General features: G+C 47.7%; 1 protein-coding gene across 1 annotated transcript; it reads left to right on the top strand.

Moving 5' to 3' along the window:
- The first annotated feature begins 399 nt into the window (after nucleotides 1-399).
- CMTM3 (CKLF like MARVEL transmembrane domain containing 3) lies at nucleotides 400-18,714 on the top strand. The gene is made up of 5 exons (XM_063945559.1): nucleotides 400-1,045; nucleotides 6,830-6,985; nucleotides 7,905-8,000; nucleotides 9,323-9,446; nucleotides 17,742-18,714. Exons 1-5 carry the CDS (start codon nucleotides 656-658, stop codon nucleotides 17,768-17,770), a joined length of 795 nt encoding a protein of 264 aa, XP_063801629.1. The 5' UTR covers nucleotides 400-655; the 3' UTR covers nucleotides 17,771-18,714.
- Nucleotides 18,715-20,833: the final 2,119 nt, after the last annotated feature.

Raw genomic sequence — 20,833 nt, 5'->3', positions numbered from 1 at the left:
GTGTTTCACCACAGGTGATGGCAATCATACATTACCAGGAAAGTCCAGGAACAGAGCATTTTCTCCCTCATGGAGGGGGTCAGGTAGGCAAGTATGATTCTAAGCCCTGGAATGTATCGCATTCCCGGAACTTGGTGCATATGCGGTAAGTGTCCAAACTTTGAAAAAACTGCATTTTCAGAGGTTTAACTACAAAATAAACTGTATAACCTTATATAACAGCTAGATGCAGGCTTATGGGAAGAAGCCCGGGTCCAGGTGGTATATAACACAGTATATCCATTCCTAGTGGGGAGATGCTCAGCGTGAGAGTGCCCATAAGCTGCTGACACTTGTATAAATATTTAGGTTTCCTCTCTGCTACCCCCAGCGCGGAGCCCGGAGGAGAGAGTGCAACCCGCGGCCAGCTGCCAAGTGCTAGTTGTGACTGCTGCTGCCCGGCTGCTGGGAGAGGGCTGCAGCCTGTGAGCGCCCAGCACACCACACCGGCCATGTGCAGCAGCCTGTGAGCGCCCACCACACCGTCCATATGCATGTGCCCCCCGTGCAGCAGCCTGTGAGCGCCCACCACACCGGCCATGTGCATGTGGCCCCCATGCAACTGGGAGAGGGCTGCAGTAACCCCTGAGCTGCCTGTGCACTGTGCGACAGAGTAATGCTGCCAGTGAGACCAGCATCAGCAGACGGCTTTGTGATGGGGCTGCTGTATATAATGCACGTTCTATATACCCCGGCTGCATGTGTGCCCAGCGTGAGTGTGGGTGCCCCGGTGGGCGCAGGACGTGGGCTCCGGCGGTGCAGGGGTTACAGCTCACCACTATCACACATTACTGCACTTTCTTTGTACGTTTCCGCATTGTCACCATTTCCGCTCCCCCTTCCTTTTCCAAAAAGCACAAACTTTGCTGCTGCGCCTAGCCCTCCGACCATGGATGACCCCGAAGCGGCGGAGCAGCCCCGGGCACCCCAGTCCGCCCTCAGAGCCATCATCCCGGGGAAGGAGTTCCTGAGCTCTCGCAAAGGGCAGCTGCTGCTGGCAGAGTGGGTAAGAGCACAATCATCAGAGGTGGTCCTGCGTCCCTCACATGATGGTTATAGCCTATGGATGATCTGTACTGTAGGAGCCCTATACTGTCCCTCACCCCTACACCCTGTCCTTTCATCCAGGTATCCTCTCCCTTACACTCTGTCCCTTTATCCAGTGACCCCCTACCCCTACAGCCTTCATCTGGAGAGACTCACACCTCTACACTGTCCTTTCATCCAAAGCCCCTCACCCATATAACCTGTCCCTCCATCCAGAGACCTCCACTGCTACACCCTGTCCCTTCATCTAGGGACCACGACCCTACATCCCATCCTTTTATCCAGAGACTCCAACCCTTACACCCTGTCCCTTCATCCAGGACCTCTTATTCCTAAACTCTATCCCTTAATTCAGTGAGCCTCACCCCTACACCCTGTCTATTCATCCATGTGTACTCTCCCTTATACTCCTTTCACATCCCAAAAATAACCTGGTATCGACCTGGCATATTGCCGGGTTGACGCGGGTCAGTGTGCAATGTGAAAGGGGCCTTGGAGAATTCCCTGGTCGCCTGACCCGGTAATTCAACCTGGGTTATAAGAAGGGTTATTCCCGGGTTGCATATCTGTGTCAGTGGCAGTGTAAATGGGTTCCTGGGTTGAATGCGACCCGTGACCCGTTCACCACGTAGGGAGAGGTGGAGCGGAGAAGAGCTCATTTCCCAGCGCCCGCTTCCGGCTCTGCCCCCCGCCGCTATGGCAACCGACCCGGCATATTGCCGGGTCGGGAAGCCTGCCGTTAGGGTCCAATGCTGGATCCCACCCGGAAAGGACCCATTTTCAATTCCCGGGTGGGATCCGACACTGGAGATATGAAAGAGGCACTACACTCTATCCATTTATCCAGTGACCCCCCCACCCCAACAGCACGTCTCTTCATCCGGAGACTCCTACCTCTACCCTGTCCTTTCATCCAAAGCCCCTCACCCCTATACCCTGTCCCTTCATCCAGGGTCCTACTCTGTGACCCTATCCCTTCATCCAGAGACCCCCACAGTGGGCCTGCGCACTGCAGTAAGTGGAGTTTACAGTAGAGTCAGTGGGCTGGAGAGGCGCAGCTACTTACTATTGCTGCGCCCGTCAAACTATGTGACAGGCAGGCTGAGGAAGCGCAGCAGCTGGCGTTAAAGAGGACAGCATCACCCAATGCATCTCCTACTGCCTGTCACTCACTGCCTCTCCCCAGCATCCACTACTGCCTGTCACTGCCTCTCCCCAATGTCACCCACTGCCTTTCCCCAGCATCACCTACTTCCCATCACCCACTGGCTCTCTCCAGTGTCTCCTACTGCCTGTCGCCAATTGACTGTCACCCACTGCCTCTCCCCAGTGTCACCTACTACTTTTCCCCAGCGTCACCCACTGCCTCTCTCCAGCGTCACCCACTGCCTCTCCTCAGCGTCACCCATGACCCATCACCACTGCCTGTCACCCACTGCCTCTCATTAGTGTCTCCTACTGCCTGACACCCACTGCCTCGCTTCCGCATATCACCCACTGCCTCTGCCCTGTGTTTCTCCAGTGTCACCCACTGCCTTTCCCCAGCATCACCTAGTGTGTATCACCCACTTCCCATCACACACTGCCTCTCCCCAGCATCACCTACCGCTTGTCACCTGCTGCCTCTCCCCTAGTGCTGGCACTGCCCCCACCCTGCACCCTGTCCCTTCATCAATAGACCCCACCACTTCTCCCAACCGTGTATCCAGGAACCCCCACCCTACATCTTGAGACCCTAAACCTTCACCCTGGCCCTGTACCCAGGAACCCCGACCCAAACACCTTGTGACCCTGTCCCTTCATCCAGCCCCCCCCCCCCCGCTATACTCTCTCCATCTAGAGACCCTCAGTCCTACATCCTGTCCTTTTATCCAGGTACCCTCCCCACTACACCTTGTCCTTTCTTCCAGATACCCTCACCAATACACCCTGTCCCTTCAACAAGTGACCCCCACACCCTACTCCCTGTGCCTTCATGGAGACCTGCACCCCTACACCCTGTCCCATCATCCAGGGATCATCGCCCCTACACCTTGTGCCTTTATTTAGGGAGTCTCAATCCTACATCCTGTTCGTTCATTTATTCAGGGACCCTCACCCCTATACCTTGTCCTGTCATCTAGGGACCCTCTCCCATACACTTTATCCCTTCATCCAGATATTCTCACCTCTGCACCGTGATCCTGCATCCAGTTACACCCCATTCCTTGTCTTAGAGACCCTCACCTCATGGTTGAGGCTAGATCCAAGTGGCCTAAGGGACCTTTTCCATCAGGGGGAGGAGCCACTACACAAGGGGGAGGAGCTAGGCCAGCGGGACAGTTGCTCTACTATCCCCGCCACCAACTATTACCTTTAGTAATTAGGTGACGAGCGAAGTGGAGCGCAGCGAGTCACCGAGCCCGAAGCGTGGCAAGCCCGCGAGGGTACTTTTCGGGTACCCTGTTCGGCCGTAGCTCCTCCCCCTTGTTACGTGTCTCCTCCCCTAGGTACGTCACAAGGTCCCTTCTCCCACTCCGATATAGAACCAACCCTCACCTCATCCCTACACAATGTTCCTTCATCCAGAGACCCTCACCTCATCCCTACACCCTGTTTCTTCATCCAGAGACCCTCACCTCATCCCTACACCGTTTCTTCATCCAGAAACACGCTCACACTCATAGCAGTACCCAGTCTGGCAATCTCCTTTCCTCACTCTCCTGAGTTCTCACATTCCTGCATCCTCAGAATCATTTGCCCTCACTTTTACCCCGCACCGTCCTGTGTCAATCTCATTAACCTTTTGTAGCTTCTCCTCTGCTGTCCTGTCTCTTCAATCCCTATATCCCCTTCATCCTGACGGCATCAGGTATATGCTGTATCCCCTTATCAATGATCTGTAGTCCTCTCTTCCCTGCAACTGCCTAGCACCTAGCCTCATTTTACCCCCCAGCCATAATACAATCACCAAGTGACCGGGGGAGGGGGTGATTACTCCTTCAAGATGGAAAATAGTGCATTTCCCTTTTATGATGCGTGGTTAACTTCAAGACTCCAGGGATAGGGGACTAGATAATGAATAACCACACCCAGTGCTGTTATAAAAATCCAGATGTTAAATTTAAAGGGACAGCAGGCATAATTATTATGAGATTGTGATCTACTGCATGGGCACCTTTTAGCAATAGGTATCTGTGTTTACTGCTGAAGAGTATGTAGTCTTGTCCAGTTGTTTACAGTTGGGGCAGGATTTAGTGCAGCGTATGGTTTGTATGAGTAGCCTGGGATATGTGAATAAATTGTATAATACGTTCTGTGCCACAGAGTGCAATTCACAGATGGATGGTTCTGCAGAGCAGCTGCAGCTGTTCTGCAAAAATATGCTAATGCCTGGTAGGGACGTTAGAAGGGAACAGGCCTCCTGTCGGCACCACAGATCTAAAGTGCTGCGTCTTAGGACACAGCATCAGATCAGCTGCAAAACCATCAGCCATAAGCCAACCCTGAGATCACTCAGATTGGCCCTTGCGAGTCTGTAGTTGTGGCCAGGAAGACACAGACCCTGGCGTTGCCATCCCAGAAAATTGGGCAATTTTTGGCAAGGTTATCCAGTGCCGACCCCAAACCGCCAATTAATCAGGCTGCAGCTCAAAAGCCACGTGCGCTTTTGAAGGACTCGTTCTGCTCATGTGCAGTCCCACAAACATCGGAGATGTGCATAAACCATCGGGTTTACGTGTATCTCTGAATCCGTCAAACAGTGCGCTGTTTCTGCATCTGTAAAACCATGCACCTTAATCAATAAGCAGAATTGTACTTCTTTCACATGTATGGTAACAGCTGACTGCATGCAGCTGGCTAATGATGTGTCCGGTCGGTTTTAAAAGGCAGCTATTATCAACTGTGGATGTGTGGTTTTTTTTGGTTAAAATATCAATTCCGCTCAGACTGCATATTTTTTTTGTGTAAAATCATAACTAAAATCTTATCCCAAAACTTTTTTTCCAGGCACATCCAAGATATGCAAAAGTCCCCTAATGTCTTTCTTCATATGGAACATGCAGGGGAACGGAGACCAACAATTTGCATGTACAGAGTATACAAGACCCAAGTTATTCTGGACTGGGTCTTAGGCTGGGTGGAGAGCATAGTTGCCTACCCTCCTTCTACAGGAGACTCCCTGAAATATCAGCAATCTCCATGAATAGATCAGCAATCTCCTTGCTTACACCTTACCCCCATTATATAGCTGTTACATTCTTGGGGAAAAATGAAAAAAGAGATACATACATTCAGATGGGTTCATCAGTGCCATTTCTCTGCATTATAAGGCACAAAGATCCCTATGGCTACATGCATTTTAAATAAGGTTTCTCGTGGCCACTTACAGTATATGGAACCTCTTGCAAAACTCAATACACTAAAAAATCCTGAAAATATCAGGGTCTTTCAACCAGGGTCTTTCAACCAGCACACGTCCGAGCGGATAGGTGTTACTTTCACAATCTCCCTGAAAGGCTTTTTCAAAAGTAGGCAGGAATAGTACAGATTATGCAATATATTGTTTATACAGCTGGAGAACAATATATAGCCAAGTGCAGCGGCGGGTGTGTACAGTAAGAGGGCCTTATTCAATTAAATTGTTTCCTGCACCCCTTGCTGGTCGTTTATGCTAAAGAGTGTCTAGTGGAGCGATTCAATTGTTGCTTGGATCAGACGCCGGGAGGAAAAGTGACATTCAGCAGAGAGCAGACAGGATAACTCCCCCAAACTTAAAAAACTAATACTGATTTTAGACAACAGCACAGCTACAAGTTTGTAAAAGGCATTTATTTATTTTTCACTTATGTGCTGTGTGTGTCAGCCTTGGCTACAGGCCACAGGACCCGCAGTGATTAAGGGTGCTGATGTATCATTGGTTCCGCCAATTGCTTAGGCCAGTGAGGAGCTCGTCAGGGATGGCGTCACACAATGGGTTCGTGACCTGAATCAACAGCGACCAATGTACAGTATTTGTGTATTTATCTCCCATCCATTCCACAAATCATTTTATGGAATTATCATTGCAATTGGAAGCAAAACTCACAATTCTAGCTCGTTCCTATTTCATTTTGTTGGATGATTTCATTGTGCTGCATGGTTTAAGCTAGAGAGAGTTTTTCAGAATACAAAATCAAATCTCATTAAAGACCTTCTCTGTAAAATAATAATGATGGCAGACGTCTAAGGGGTATATTTACTAAGGTGCAAGTTTTTTTTAGACGTGGAGATGTTGCTCGTACCAACCAATCATATTCTAGCTATTATCTTCTAGAAGCATCTGGATAAATGTTAAGTGGAATCTGATTGGCTGCTATGGGTAACATCTCTTCTAAAAAACCCTCACACCTTAGTAAATATACCCGAGTGGTATTCAAAAATACTTCATTTGATATAAGCCTCTAGAATAATAGATGCAGAACTCTTTGCTGTATGCAACTAAAACTTCTGCTTTTATTAGTATTTTAGAGGATGGTTTTAATCCTTTGTCTGGCAGCTGAGCGTGGGGAGAGGGGTGGGGAACCTTGCTCCTAGTTACTCACATATTGCAACACTTGTAGGCTGGCCTGGAAATGTTTAGGGTGGTAACACCATCTGGGACCCTCAGTATTTAGCCTGATGTGATGTCAGATTACAAAAAGTACATTTGCAAGTGTGTATCGTGTGTGTTGTTTGCTGCTGGGAAAAATAGATTTGCAAACATTTCCGGTATTGTTTGCAGGTGGTTTCCTTCCTGACGTTCATCTGTTACGTTGCATCGTCCGCCGTGAGCCTCATGACGGTGCCCCTCATAGAGTTCCTGTGGGGTCTCTTCACATTTTTTGCCTATTCCACTAAACTGAATGAGCAGCTGAAGGGGATTTTGTGGCCTCTGCTGGTAAGTGGCGAAGTCATTAAGGACATCTAGGAGTTCCCATAATGCAATCTGATTTTGTTTTCTCAAACACAACACAAGTCTGAGGTAATTGAACGCACTAGGAACTATAGCACACACGGGATACGGTCGTTAGGTCGACCACTATTGGTCGAGATGCAGTAGGTCGACAGGGTTGCTAGGTCGACATGATATATAGGTCGACATGAGTTTTAAATAAAAAAAATACAACTTTTTCATACTTTACGATCTACGTGGACTACAATTGGGAACGTAATCTGTGCCGAGCGCAACGGTAGCGGAGCGAGGCACCTTGCCGGATCGCTCGCCATGTGAGGGGACATGGTGCACTAATTGGGCTTCCCGGTCACTCTACGAAGAAAACGACACCAAAAAAATGAAAAAAAACTCATGACGACCTTTTTTCATGTTGACCTATCACATGTCGACCTAGCAACCCTGTCGACCTACTGCATGTCGACCAATAGTGGTCAACCTAATGACTGTCGACCTAAGTGTGGTCGACCCAATGACCCATACCTGCACACGCCACATTAGCTTCCGTATCTGTGTCTACCCCCTAAAAACACTCCCAGGTTGGACGCGTGCATGGCACCCACTTACTGCGTACAATTGACCAGCAGACAGTAACTCCTCCAGATTATTCCAGAAGTACCTCAGATAGGTCACTGGATAATGCAGCAATCCTTTAAAAGCAAAGCCAGGTTGGTTTTGCTTTTTAAATGATTGCCTCTTTAAAAATTGGGGCTAATTCGCTAGACTCATGCTATGAAATAAGGCCCTAAATGTTACAGCTAGTGTTTATTAGATGTGACATACTTTGGGAGTGATGTTCCCTATAGAACAGCCCCATCTTTAAATTAAAATGCAGTTGTAACTAACATTTTTGTCTCTCTCCTAGGACTTCATTCGCTGTGTCTCTGCTGCCATTATATATTTTGTAATATCACTTGTGGCTTTGTCAAAGTATTCCTGTGGCGCGTCCAAAGCAGCTGCGGTGAGTGATAAATCCACCCTTCTTCTGGAGTTTTGTGTTCGGTATGTGGCCATATATTACACAGGGTCTGATCCAAACAGAATACATGTGATTTGTAAGATATATAACTGAGTAAAGGGAAACTTGATTTTGCACGTTCTGGGGGTTTTAAAAATCTGTGTCGTTCGTATCTCATATTCCATGCAATTCATATGGTTCAACTGGCAAACAGGACAAACATCCACCAGAGCGCTTATGTAGTGTAATACACAGTATCTAAGCAACTACAGGAGCTGCACAAAAACAGGCACTGCAAAATCTTGATCTGTGCATGACCTGAGCATTTTAAATAACAGAAATAACCCTCTTCTGTGTCATATGTATATTTTTTAAACAAGCCCTTGTGGAAAAATGGTTACATAAAGTAATTCATAATAAGTTGCTCACTGCATGCTGCCATATATTACTGGAAAAGTCCAAGTCACTGACTTATATCAATAAATTATTATTACCATGTACATACAACTATCAGATTCCACCACTTGATCACTCATATAAGTAAGTGGATTCATTGCGGTCAAACAAGTACCATAAAGACAGAGTTGAACTAAACTGGCCTTAAATACGCCTGCATTGCATGCACAAAACAGAATGCAGATTTACACCTGTATGCTGTATATGTTGTGGCATCTCTCCGGTCAGATTATCACTAGCCATAGGCTTACATTACCAGGGCGCATGCACACTGATCCCGGGTGCTGATGATCTGTCTGAAATCAGGTGGAATTATGCATACGTGTGAAGCTGCCCGCTTTGCACATGCAATCTTTAGCAATGCAAATGCAGGAGAAGGTGCATAGCACCTCCTTCCTGCATTTGCGATCTGTGCACTGCGATCGCATCGAAGTTCTGGATGAACATTGCGACGACATAAGCAATCCTTACTGAATTAGGCCCTATGTCTGGATACGACTCGGCATGGCATATTTTTGTGTGCGTTTGGCTCCTGCGCAGCACATTGGGAAAACACGGTAGATTAACCTGCAAACTAACTCGCACTGAACTCTGCATAAAAAACCCCATCAGTCCCAATCAGAACAACAAACACAGTTATTACGGCTGATAATAACAGATTCCATGAAATAAAACCTTTTAGAAATGCTTTGTGTTGACCCAGAGAAAGGACACACAACCGTCCAGCATATGTGACTAGGTGAGGCAAAGAGGCTCCAGCTATCATCATCCGACAAAGCCCTAAAGAGGAAATATATACTGTATGTTTATTCCAGCCTATGGTTCTCCTGTAGCAATACATCTTATGTTACCCTCTCTCTGTTCCTCAGGTGCTAGGATTTATTGCAACCATTGTGTATGCCATAGATTTCTACCTGATCTTCAATGACCTCATAAAGTTTCTAAAGAAGGGGGAATCAGAAGAGACTGAACCTCAACAACAGAAGTCAGATGGTACGTATGAGGGCTTAGGGCAAATCGCGCCCCCCCCCACCCCTTCAGTTTCAGCCCGCAGCTCCACAGAGCCTAAATGTACTCCTCTAATGGGTCCTACACACTGGCCGCTTACACTGAAAGATATGAACGAGATATCGTTCATATATTTGTGTATCCACCAACGAAGAACGATGTGCAGCCCCGCACTCGTTCATCGTTGGTGCCGGCTCGTTTATGCATGCAAGTCATTATGGACAATCTCGTCCATATTAGCATGCAGGGCCACGGGGGCCCACGTCACCCCCGCCGCCGCCAGTTTGGCTGTCAACCGTATTGGCCATCATGCACCTTGGCCGCCAATCGGCCTGTGTGTAGAGCTCTTAAGTTATCCAGCCCCATTGTATTCCTATGCAGGCAGCTGTGGGCACGGGGGCAGCAGATCCTCAGGAAGAGGACAATTCCTCATGAGGGTTGTCTGTATAAGTCAGGGGTGGCCAGACTTTATGAGTCGGTGATCTACTTTGAAAGCTGAAAAGCTTTTGTTATCTACCCATGTGGGATAATTGCTCACGCTGCAGGCGTGCGCCCCAAAAAGGGGGCGTAGCCTTGCTACATAGGGTGAAATCACACATTGGCCCCCACAGGTATAAACCTCAAACACATATCTCCATTGGCCCGCACAGGTAAAAACCTCAAACACATATGTGCCAGATACACATATGCCCCCAGTGCCAGATATGCCCCCACAGTGCCATGTGCCCACAGTGCCAGATATACTTACTTTAGCTGGCTGGATCCCCGCTGGCTGGATCCTGCTCCCGTGCCTGCTTCTGTCCTGCTGCCGCCGGTGCTGACTGGATCAAACCAGATCCAGCAGGCGCACAGGCTCCTCACATCGCGTTCCCAATCATGCATTGCGCGGGTGCGCGGCTGACGTCATGACGTCACCTGCGCAATGCATCATTGGGAACGCTCCGGACTCAGGCGGCAAGTCACATTTGGATCACGATCTACCGGCGAGAGCTCCGCGATCTAAGGGTAGATCACGATCGACGGTTTGACCGCCTCTGGTATAAGTATTACACTATGTATATAGGGAAGGCAGCACCCTATCCTAATGGTAGGGGGTCTCTGTTCTGAACAGATTTTGTTTCTGCCTTTATAGGTCACAGAACCCCTTGATGACTTGTAATATCACCCTTACATACATCTAGAACTACATTGCCCCATATTTAAAGTGGAAGTGTCGCTACAACCGCTTAATTAAAAACTCCTCTTTCTCTCTCTCACATACAAAGCTCTCACCCTCACCCTTCGCCTTACATCTTCAGCCTCATTTCCTCACGCACTCCCTCCGCCCATCTTGGCATTGCTCCTCCCTGATCACCACTTCCCATTCTGGAGATACTCCTGGCTGCTCCTAGCAACTGGAGTGCCCTTTTTCCTTGCACCATTACACTTTCATCCTGCCTCCCACCCATCAAGTGTGGTATTACACCTGTTTTCTCCAACGTCCTAGTGGATACTGGGGTGACATTAGTACCATCGTGGAGTGTAGATCAGGTCCATTGGAGCCTGGCACTTTAAGAAATCATTAGTGTGTGCTGGCTCCTCCCCTCTATGCCCCTCCTAGCAGACTCAGTTTAGAAAAATGTGCCCAAGGAGCCAGGTGCATTCTCTGGAGCTCCAGAGAGTTTTCTTCATACTTTATGTTAGTTAGTTTATTATTTTCAGACCGCACTGGTTGGCAACCAGTCTGCCTGCATCGTGGGACATAGGGGGGGGGACCGAACCAACTTAATATAGAGTTAATGGTTCGTATCCCCGCTGACCGGACACTGAGCTCCTGAGGCGCTATTTCTCATGCCCCAGGGTGTGAGCCCACGCCGATATCTCAGGCGACAGCAGGTAAGTCTACCTATCTGCCGTCTGCTGCACCTCCTGCTGGACGTCCCTACCCTGGGACCTCCCTGCAGTCCTTTCGTGTGGCAAAATTCAGAGGCAGAGCCAGAGGTGCGTCCAATGCTGCTAAAGGAACTCGCGGTAAGTCCCGTGCACCAGCAGCTGCTGGAGCTCTGGACCAGGCCTCCGGCTCCTCATCCACAAAGCCCTCCGCGTGATGGTTGGCCTCAGCAGCAAGAAGACTTCCAGGTAGGTGCTCACCTTCAGCACTTCGCCCAAATGTGGGCAAAGTTCTGCCGGGATCCTTGGGTGAGGGAGCTCATATCCCAAGGAGACCAACTGGAATTTCAGGAACTACCTCCTCTCAGATTCTTCAAGCTGGCCTTACCAGCTTCACCTGTAGCAAGAGTTACCTTGCAAAAAGCAATTCAAAAACTGCTATCCACAGGAGTTATTGTTCCAGTACCTCCTCCGCTGCAAACAAAGGGATTTTACTCAAGTCTCTTTGTGGTTCCGAAGCCGGACAGCTCGGCACGGCCGATCTTGAACCTCAGATCCCTGAACCCATATCTTCGAGTGTTCAAATTCAAGATGGTATCCCTAAGGGCAGTGATCTCCGGTCTGGAGGAGAGGGAGTTCCTGGTATCTCTGGATATCAAGGATGCATATCTTCATATCGCAATATGGCCACCCCATCAGGCTTACCTTCGGTTCGCTGTACTGGATCAACACTTCCAGTTCCAGGCCTTACCCTTTGGTCTCTCCACAGCACCAAAGTTATTCACAAAAGTCATGGCGGAGATGATGCTGCAATTGCGCAAGATGGGAGTGAACTTAGTCCCATACGTGGACGATCTCCTGACTAAGGCGATATCCAGGGAACAACTGCTACACAGCATCGACTTGACAACTCGTCTGCTTACGGATCACGGATGGATCTTAAATTTCCAGAAATCTCACCTGGAACCATCTCAGAGAATTTAATTCCTGGGAATGATCCTGGACACGGTATCTCAGAAGGGGGTGTAGTATGGTATGCCGGCAGTCGGGCTCCCGGCGACCAGCATACCGGCGCCGGGAGCCCGACCGCCGGCATACCGACAGTGTGGCGAGCGCAAATGAGCCCCTTGCGGGCTCGCCACGCTGCGGGCACGGTGGCGCGCTATGCTATGCGCGCCACGCTATTGTATTCTCCCTCCAGGGGGATCATGGACCCCCACAAGGGAGAATAAGTGTCGGCATGCCGGCTGTCGGGATCCCGGCGCCGGTATACTGTGCGCCGGGATCCCGACAGCCGGCATACTGAAGACCACTCCTCAGAAGGTATTCCTTCCAATGGACAAAGTCTTGACTGTCCAGGCTATGATCCGCTCGGTGCTCAGGCCCCCCAAAATCTTGATTAATCTTTGCATTCGATTGCTGGGCAAGATGGTAGCCTCCTACGAGGCAATACAGTACAGCAGGTTTCATGCGCATCCGTTCCAGCTTGATCTGCTGGACAAGTGGTCAGGTTCTCACCTGCACATGCACCAGAGTATAACTCTCTTACCAAAAGCACGGATCTCCCTGTTGTGGTGGATACAAGTCTCTCACCTTGTGGAGGGTCGGTCTTTCAGCACCCAGTCTTAGACCATACTGACAACGGATGCCAGACTCAGGGGTTAGGGTGCTGTGACCCAGGGGGCCCAGGTCCAGGGGAAGTGGTTGAGTCATGAATCTGCTCTTCCCATAAATGTACTGGAACTCAGGGCAATTTACAATTCTCTTCTGCAAGCCGCCTATCTCCTTCGGAATCAAGTCATCCAGGTGCAGTCGGACAACGCCACGGCGGTGGCGTACATCAACCGACAGGGAGGAACAAGAAGGGCCGCCATGCGAGAGGTGTCAAGAATACTCCTCTGGGCAGAAGCCAATGCAAGCACCATCTCAGCCATATTCATTCCAGGAGTGGACAACTGGGAAGCGGACTTCCTCAGCAGGCACAGCCTCCATCCGGGGAAATGGGGCCTTCACCCTCAGGTGTTCCAACAACTGGTGGGGCTGTCCGCAGATAGACCTGATGGCTTCTCGTCTCAACAAGAAGCTCCTTTGTTACTGTTCCAGAACGAGGGATACGCAGGCTGCAGCAGTGGACACTCTGATAGCGCAGTGGAACTACCAGTTTGTATACCTGTTCCCTCCAATCTCTCTCATTCCAAGAGTTCTAAAAAGACTCAAAAGGGAAAGAGTTCAGGCAATTCTAATTGCCCCGGATTGGCCTCCTGACCATGTCTCTGGAGGAATACTGGCCTCTGCCGCTACTCAAGGACCGTTCATCTATCCAGACTTACTGCTGCCACGTTTGACGGCTTGGAAGTTGAGAGGGAGATCTTAATTAGAAAAGGTCTCCCATCCAAGGTTATTTCCACTATGGTCCAGGCCCGTAAGGTGGTCACATCCAAACATTACCACCGTATCTGGAAGAAATAGGTCTCGTGGTGCGAGGGTAGAAAATATCCTCCCGCGGAATTTCAACGTGGCCATTTTCTGCTTTTCCTGCAAGCAGATGTGTATAAGGGCCTCCGGTTAGGCTCCATCAGAGTTCAGATTTTGTCTCTCTCTATCTTCTTCCAGGAACAACTAGCTGTAGTACCAGAAGTACAGACTTTCCTAAAGGATGTTCTTCACATTCAGCCACCCTTTGTCCCTCCCACGGCTCCGTGGGATCTCAATGTGATCTTGACCTTTCTCCAGTCGGACTGGTTTGAACCCTTACACAGGTAGACTTGAAATATCTAACGTGGAAGACAGTCACATTGCCGGCTTTAGCCTCTACAAGACATGCATCAAAATTGGGGGCCTTATCCTGTAAGAGCCCATATTTGATATTTCATGAGGATAGGGCGGAGCTCAGGACTCACCCGCAGTTTTTGCCAAAAGTGGTATCGGCTTTTCACATTAATCAACAGATAGTGGTTCCGGTACTATCTGAGACATGGGTTGCTCCAAAGTCCTTGGACGTTGTGAGGGCTTTGAGGATTTACGAGAGGACAGCTCGTCACAGGAAGTCTGACTCCCTTTTTGTCCTTTATGATGCTACCAAAATTGGTCGTCCTGCTTCTAAGCCAGTCCATTGCTCGTTGTCTCAGGTTGACCATTCAACAAGCCTATTCTCTGGCAGCATTACCATTGCCGAATTCTACCCAGGCCCACTCCACAAAGGTCAGTGGGTGCTTCCTGGGCGGCTGCCCAGGGGGTTTCGGCCTTACAGTTATGCCGTGCAGCTACCTGGTCTGGTTCGAACACGTTCGTAAAGTTATATAGGTTCGACACCTTGGCCAGAGATGACCTTCATTTTAGTCAGGCGGTTTTACAGGGGTCTCAGCACTCTCCCACCCGTTCTGGGAGCTTTGGGACTTCCCCATGGTACTAATGTCACTCTGTATCCACTATGACGTTAGAGAAAATAGAAAATGTAATACCTACCGGTAATTCCTTTTCTCGTAGTCCGTAGTGGATACTGTGCACCCGCCTCAGTGCTTCGAGTTCCTGCTTACCTGGTTGTGTTTTTGGTTGGGTCTGCTGTCCCTGTTCCATGTTTGGTTAGCGTTGCTATCCTTTATTATAGTTAGCGTTGCTTTCCTCTGTTATGGTTAGCTCTGCTATCTTTGTTATTGTTGTGTGTTGGTTCGTTACCTCACCGCTTTTTGTGTTTTTATATCCTTCTCTCAAAGTATGTCCATCGCCTCGGGCACAGTTTTCCTAGACCGAGTCTGCTAGGAGGGGCACAGAGGGGAGGAGCCAGCACACACTAATTGATTACTTAAAGTGCCAGGCTCCAATGGACCCAATCTATACCCCCTCCCCCCACCGTACTAATGTCACCCCAGAATCCACTACAGACTGCAAGAAAAGGAATTACCGCAGGTATTAAATTCCTATTTTTCTCCCTTCTAGTTTACCAAACCCCCTGCTAATTTTGCAGTCAATGCTATCTTCTCCCTATTGTGTACACCCATATCTGCTACAGAGTGTAAAGGCCCGTATTCACGGGCAGATGTGGGAGACATGTGTGCTGAGCGAACCGCTCAGCACACATCTCTCCCTCCGCTCAGCGTGGTGTGTGCGGAACGTGCGGGGGGGGGGGGGCGCTCATTTCACCCAGCGGGTGAAATGAGCGACTTGCTAGATTGGCCTGCATGCAGGCAAGTCTAGCACCAGCGATAGTGATGCGCGGGGCTGCGCATCGCTATCACTGTGGGGAGTACACACGGAGCGATCTTGCTTAAAATCTAAGCAATCTAGTCAGATTGCTTAGATTATCGCTCCGTGAGTACCCCCCTTAAGCTCCTATGAATAAGGACATCTCCCCCTTGATTTCGCTACAGAATTATTTCACTTTAAATATGTATCTATGTGAATTTATATACTGTCTGTATTAGTTTGCACTTCTGAATCCGGGTGGTCTTCAGTATGCCGGCGGTCGGGCTCCCGGCGACCAGCATACCGGCGCCGGGAGCCCGACAGCCGGCATACCGACACTTATTCTCCCTCGTGGGGGTCCACGACCTCCCTGGAGGGAGAATAAAATAGTGTAGCGCGCCACCGTGCCCGTAGCGTGGCGAGCGAGCCCGCAAGGGGCTCATTTGCGCTCGCCACACTGTCGGTAAGCCGGCGGTCATGCTCCCGGCACCGGTATGTTGGTCGCCGGGAGCCCGACCGCCGGTATATCGTAGTGAACCCCTGTATCCTGTTGTCAGTTTTATCCCCTTCTGTGGCGCAACAGAACCCTTGTGGTACCTTGTAAATTAAAAAAATTAGAATATGGGAAAATGGTTGTAATACAAGTCATCCCGCAGCAGCATGTAATAATTTACAGTAGTGGGCAAGTGGAATCCTAATGTACGTTGTAGTAATGACATCAGAACTCACTGCTTATATGTGTTTATTTACATCACTGTATACTGTAAGTAGAATTTACAACAACTGCAGTCTTATACTAAGGAGGTACTAATCTTATGGGAGCAGAGTAATACTCCTGTACTAAATATAACCAGTAATGTGGAATCCTCTCCAGTCTGTGCCACATTTTGCTAATGTGAGGGCAGCAGGCTACATAGAGGAAATGATGTCAGGATGAAGCCACTGCAGAGCCTACAGCATAACAGGAAGTATTACAAAGATGGGCTGTGTCAGCATTTATCTATTCTCTGTGGACTATTCATAAATACTGGCTGCTTTTGCTTGCAGCCCATACATGCTGGGCAGTTTTATTGTTACACTGCAATTTAAATTTGTGTTGATACTTGCACATCTAAATCTATCTGCACGTTACATCTGCCCAACCTGCAGTGCATGGAATCACCAAGGTGCAAAGTTACAGGCCCTGCTTGAGCGGGTGTAGGATGATTGATAGACACCACATGTTAGACAGACATTAGGTCAACAGGTCGATATGAAAAATGGTAGACACCATTTGTTTTTTGTATTTTTGTGGTTTGTGTGGATAGTTTTGTCATCTGCAACCCCCAATTGGAGAAAGGCGTCGCACACCACACTTCGGGGTCAGTGGCTCGCTGCATTTGCCACAAAGTTTTTAACCAACTCTATGCCGACATGGATAGAGAAGGTATAAAGTCCAAAAACATGTAAAAAAACAAACAAAAAAACCCTGTCTACCTTTATGTCGACCATTTTCATGTCGACCTTTTTACCCTGTCTACCTAATGTCTGTCTAACATATAGGGCGGTATTCAAATGATATATCACGCCCAGTCTCCCATCTAAAGTGATCCCCGTTGTAGCACATGTAACGCAGCTAAATCTGAATACTATGGGCGCAATGCCCATAGTATTCAGGTTTAGCTGCGTAATGGGGTTGGGTGCCCTCGCTAGCGCAGGGGTAGCAAGCTGAAATGATTATACCACGCCCGTCAGCCGAAACAGAACAGGTGTGTAAGGCGGTGAAAAGAATTGAATACCGCCTATGGTGTCTATCTAACTAGACACGGTCTATCATCCAGATACCGCTTGAGCACCTTAGGAATAATATAGAACATATTACTCAGCAGCGGAGAAGCTATTCTGGTATATTGCTGTAGAATACATGTTAGTCACTATTGCACTTTTTTTATTTTGTGCGTGTCCAGACCTCAGCATAGATGATACCATTAAGAATGTGTTGCAGTGAACTAGACAAGTTGTGTTGGGGACAACTTCTTGCCCTAGAGGCACATATCTCATTATACAGTAAAAGCTTTGGCAAAGAATATGCATAGAGTATGATAAAGCGAGTGTCCCTTAAATATTTTTGGCCTTAAATATTTTTGGCTCCAGCCATTAGTCCTGTATCAAATCAGACAGATCACTTTTTTTTTTTCTTTTAACAATCATGTGACTCACCCAACGACTAACTTTGTATTTCTTCCCCAGATGAGGATTTTGACTCAGATTCTGACTGATGGGTTTTGTTTGTAACTCACCATTGAGAAGACAGTGACCATTCTCCAGGACAACAGGTGAACATCTTTCCATCATGACTACCCCTGTGGATACTTGCGGTCAAGACAAAAGCGCAAAGTAACCTATTATACCCATTGAGGGAAGAGTGGATAAACTTTATATAACATTTTATAAAATTAAGAGGAGACCCAATCTATCATTAGACTGTGGATGTCATTCATTGCTATTTCTGCAGATGAGCTTCCAGTAAGGTGTTATAGTCTGTACTTTATTAGGTAGTACAGTAATTCCAATGCCATCCTCAGCAGCTGATTCAGATACAAGATGCTTAGAGAACGGATTAGAACAGTAACAGCGCCCTCTTGTGGCAAATGTGCAGAAAAGCAGTACATACTCCTCTCCAATACCTTGTATATGTTGGCTAGGCATTTTTTGGTTATAAAGGATGAGAAAAGGTGGACTCTTATTATTCAGGATCGTTAAGTGGGGAGTTTTTAAATAAAATATCAGTTACCAAACGTGTTATACTAAGGATTCTAAAAAGATTCTCTACACTACGGATAACAATTGTGCTGACACGCAAGTAGTGATCCAAACATATATAGGAAAGTTCACGTCGGACAACAAGTGCATTTTGGAGATCAGTAAATAAATCACTTGGGATTGGAATACTCCGAAACCTCTTAGGAATGAATCTTCACGGAGGTCAGGAAAAATGAGGCAACGCGAAGGTGTCGTAGCGTGTTCCAGGGATAGAACGTCGTGACAACACAAATTCCAGGCGGAAAGCATTGCCGATCCGAGATGGGACCAATAACTTTTATTTTTTATTTGCAGAGCATCTCTCTACTTAGCAATAAAGTGCCTTGTGTTTACTTACATTGTTTGAGGCGATTATTGCATGTAAATAAATATGTACAATAAAAGAAAACCCTTCACACAATTTTACTATATCCATTTATTAAACAATATGCACTTGGAAAACAAGAAAAGCCTGTAAATATTGGTGATTCCATAAGGAAGATCTCATTAGATACAAAAATACAGCTTTTAAACACTTAAATCGAAAGAAAGTCATCTATAAGACGAAAGTGCCATCAGATGTTACTAGTGCTATTAAGATCATTCACACTCGAGGAGGTTAGGACAACAGAGGAATAGAAGCCAGAAAATTGTTACGTTGGGCGTACATACAGGTTACTAGTACACAGAAGTGGCTCTTCCTAAGCTGCCCACACGCTGCCATATCTGCAGCAGGTGGAACCCAGATACAGGTTAATGATCAGATTAAAAAAAAAACACAAAATGGTTGTCTGTGTTTGGTCACCATGTAACCACATTACTAGGCCCCAAGAGTTCTGTGGCTACTCGTACACAGTTCCTAACAATTGCATCTTCGTTTGCTCACCCATGTGTGGTCACTTGTCATTCTGCTCTCTGGGCAATGGAGCAGGATACAATATAGGAGCCTATGTAGCTGCTTTTCACGGCATTAACATTCGCAGGAACGTACCATCACATGCACGGATAGGGGCTCTGAAAGGAGCTCGTCCCTGTGATGTGTAAAGAAGTGATCGCAAAAGCCTCATTTCACTTCAATATTGTGAGCCAGGACCGTCTGTGGACCACACGTGTTATGTGCTGTGCAATTCCGGAGCTTGGTAAATCAGTGAGCACTGCAGCCCCCATAGAAATCTACAGGAGCTGCATTTGCGGGCAGAGAATGGAGAAAGATATTGAAGATGTGTGCTGCGATACCCCAATAGTACATCTGGGGGATACTTAATATTTGCAGGTAGCCCCTGTCAACTGGTGTTTATGGGGAATAACCCACAAATATTTAATAAATAGGCCCCATAAAGAGCAAAAACGAATGTACTAAATCCAGAATTATAAACACTCTAAATTTAGTAAAATAATAGAAAAAGCAAATCAATTTATCTTATCACCACTTGTGAGGGTGGGGCAGGGGCATCAGGTGACATCACAAGAAACATAAGGGACAATGAGGGGCTCAGGCCTAAACTGTGGCGTACAACTGTATTCATTTCATAGAAACAGAAGATCAAACCCAAACCTCTGGCCAATCAGTATTACCATTGTAAGATTACACATTATAAAAAAGCCTAATAAACACCCAGCAAATCTGTCAGCATTTTCACAGGAAAAGATGCATTTGATCTTTTATTACATATTATTGTTACAAGTCTCTCACTATTGTAGCACACAGAACAGTACACACATCCGGTCTTACTTAATGTACAACACATACACAAATGTGTGATGACTGACAAGTGCAGGTCGAGACGAAGGCACACAAGGTGAGACAATTACAAAACACGCAAGAGAAGACGACGACCACAGCCGACACGGAGCATAAGGACTACAACCCAAGAGACACGTACCTTCATAGACACAAAGGCCCTCATTCCGAGTTGTTCGCTCGCAAGGCGATTATAGCAGAGTTACACACGCTAAGCCGCCGCCTACTGGGAGTGAATCTAAACATCTTAAATGTGCGACCGATGTATTCGCAATATTGCGATCAAAACCGAGTTAGCAGTTTCTGAGTAACTCCAGACTTACTCTGCCTGTGCGATCAATTCAGTGCTTTTCGGTCCCGGCTGACGTCATAAACACACCCAGCGTTCGCCCAAGCACTCCCACCGTTTCTCCAGACACGCCTGCGTTTTTTCCGGAAACGGTAGCGTTTCCTGCCACACGCCCCTAAAACGCCGTACATCCGCCCAGTAACACCCATTTCCTGTCAATCACAATGCGTTCTCCGGAGCGACGAAAAAGCCGTGAGTAAAATTACTTTCTTCTTAGTAAAGTTACTTGACGCATGCGCAGTGCGAACATTACGCATGCGCACTAAGAGTATTCTCACTGCGATGCGATGAAAAATACCGAGCGAACAACTCGGAATGAGGGCCAAAGTCCGATTAATAATTGCCTTCATGTAAGCACCATGTAACATGCGGCTGTGTCTGTGTTAGCGCTTCCCCCAATCTAGTCTTGGTAGAAGTAGACACGTCTACTGTAAAGAGAGTACCGATTCA

This window comes from Pseudophryne corroboree, chromosome 11 (genome assembly GCF_028390025.1).
Source record: "Pseudophryne corroboree isolate aPseCor3 chromosome 11, aPseCor3.hap2, whole genome shotgun sequence".
Lineage (NCBI taxonomy): Eukaryota > Metazoa > Chordata > Amphibia > Anura > Myobatrachidae > Pseudophryne > Pseudophryne corroboree.
This window is presented reverse-complemented; position numbering and strand designations above follow the sequence as displayed.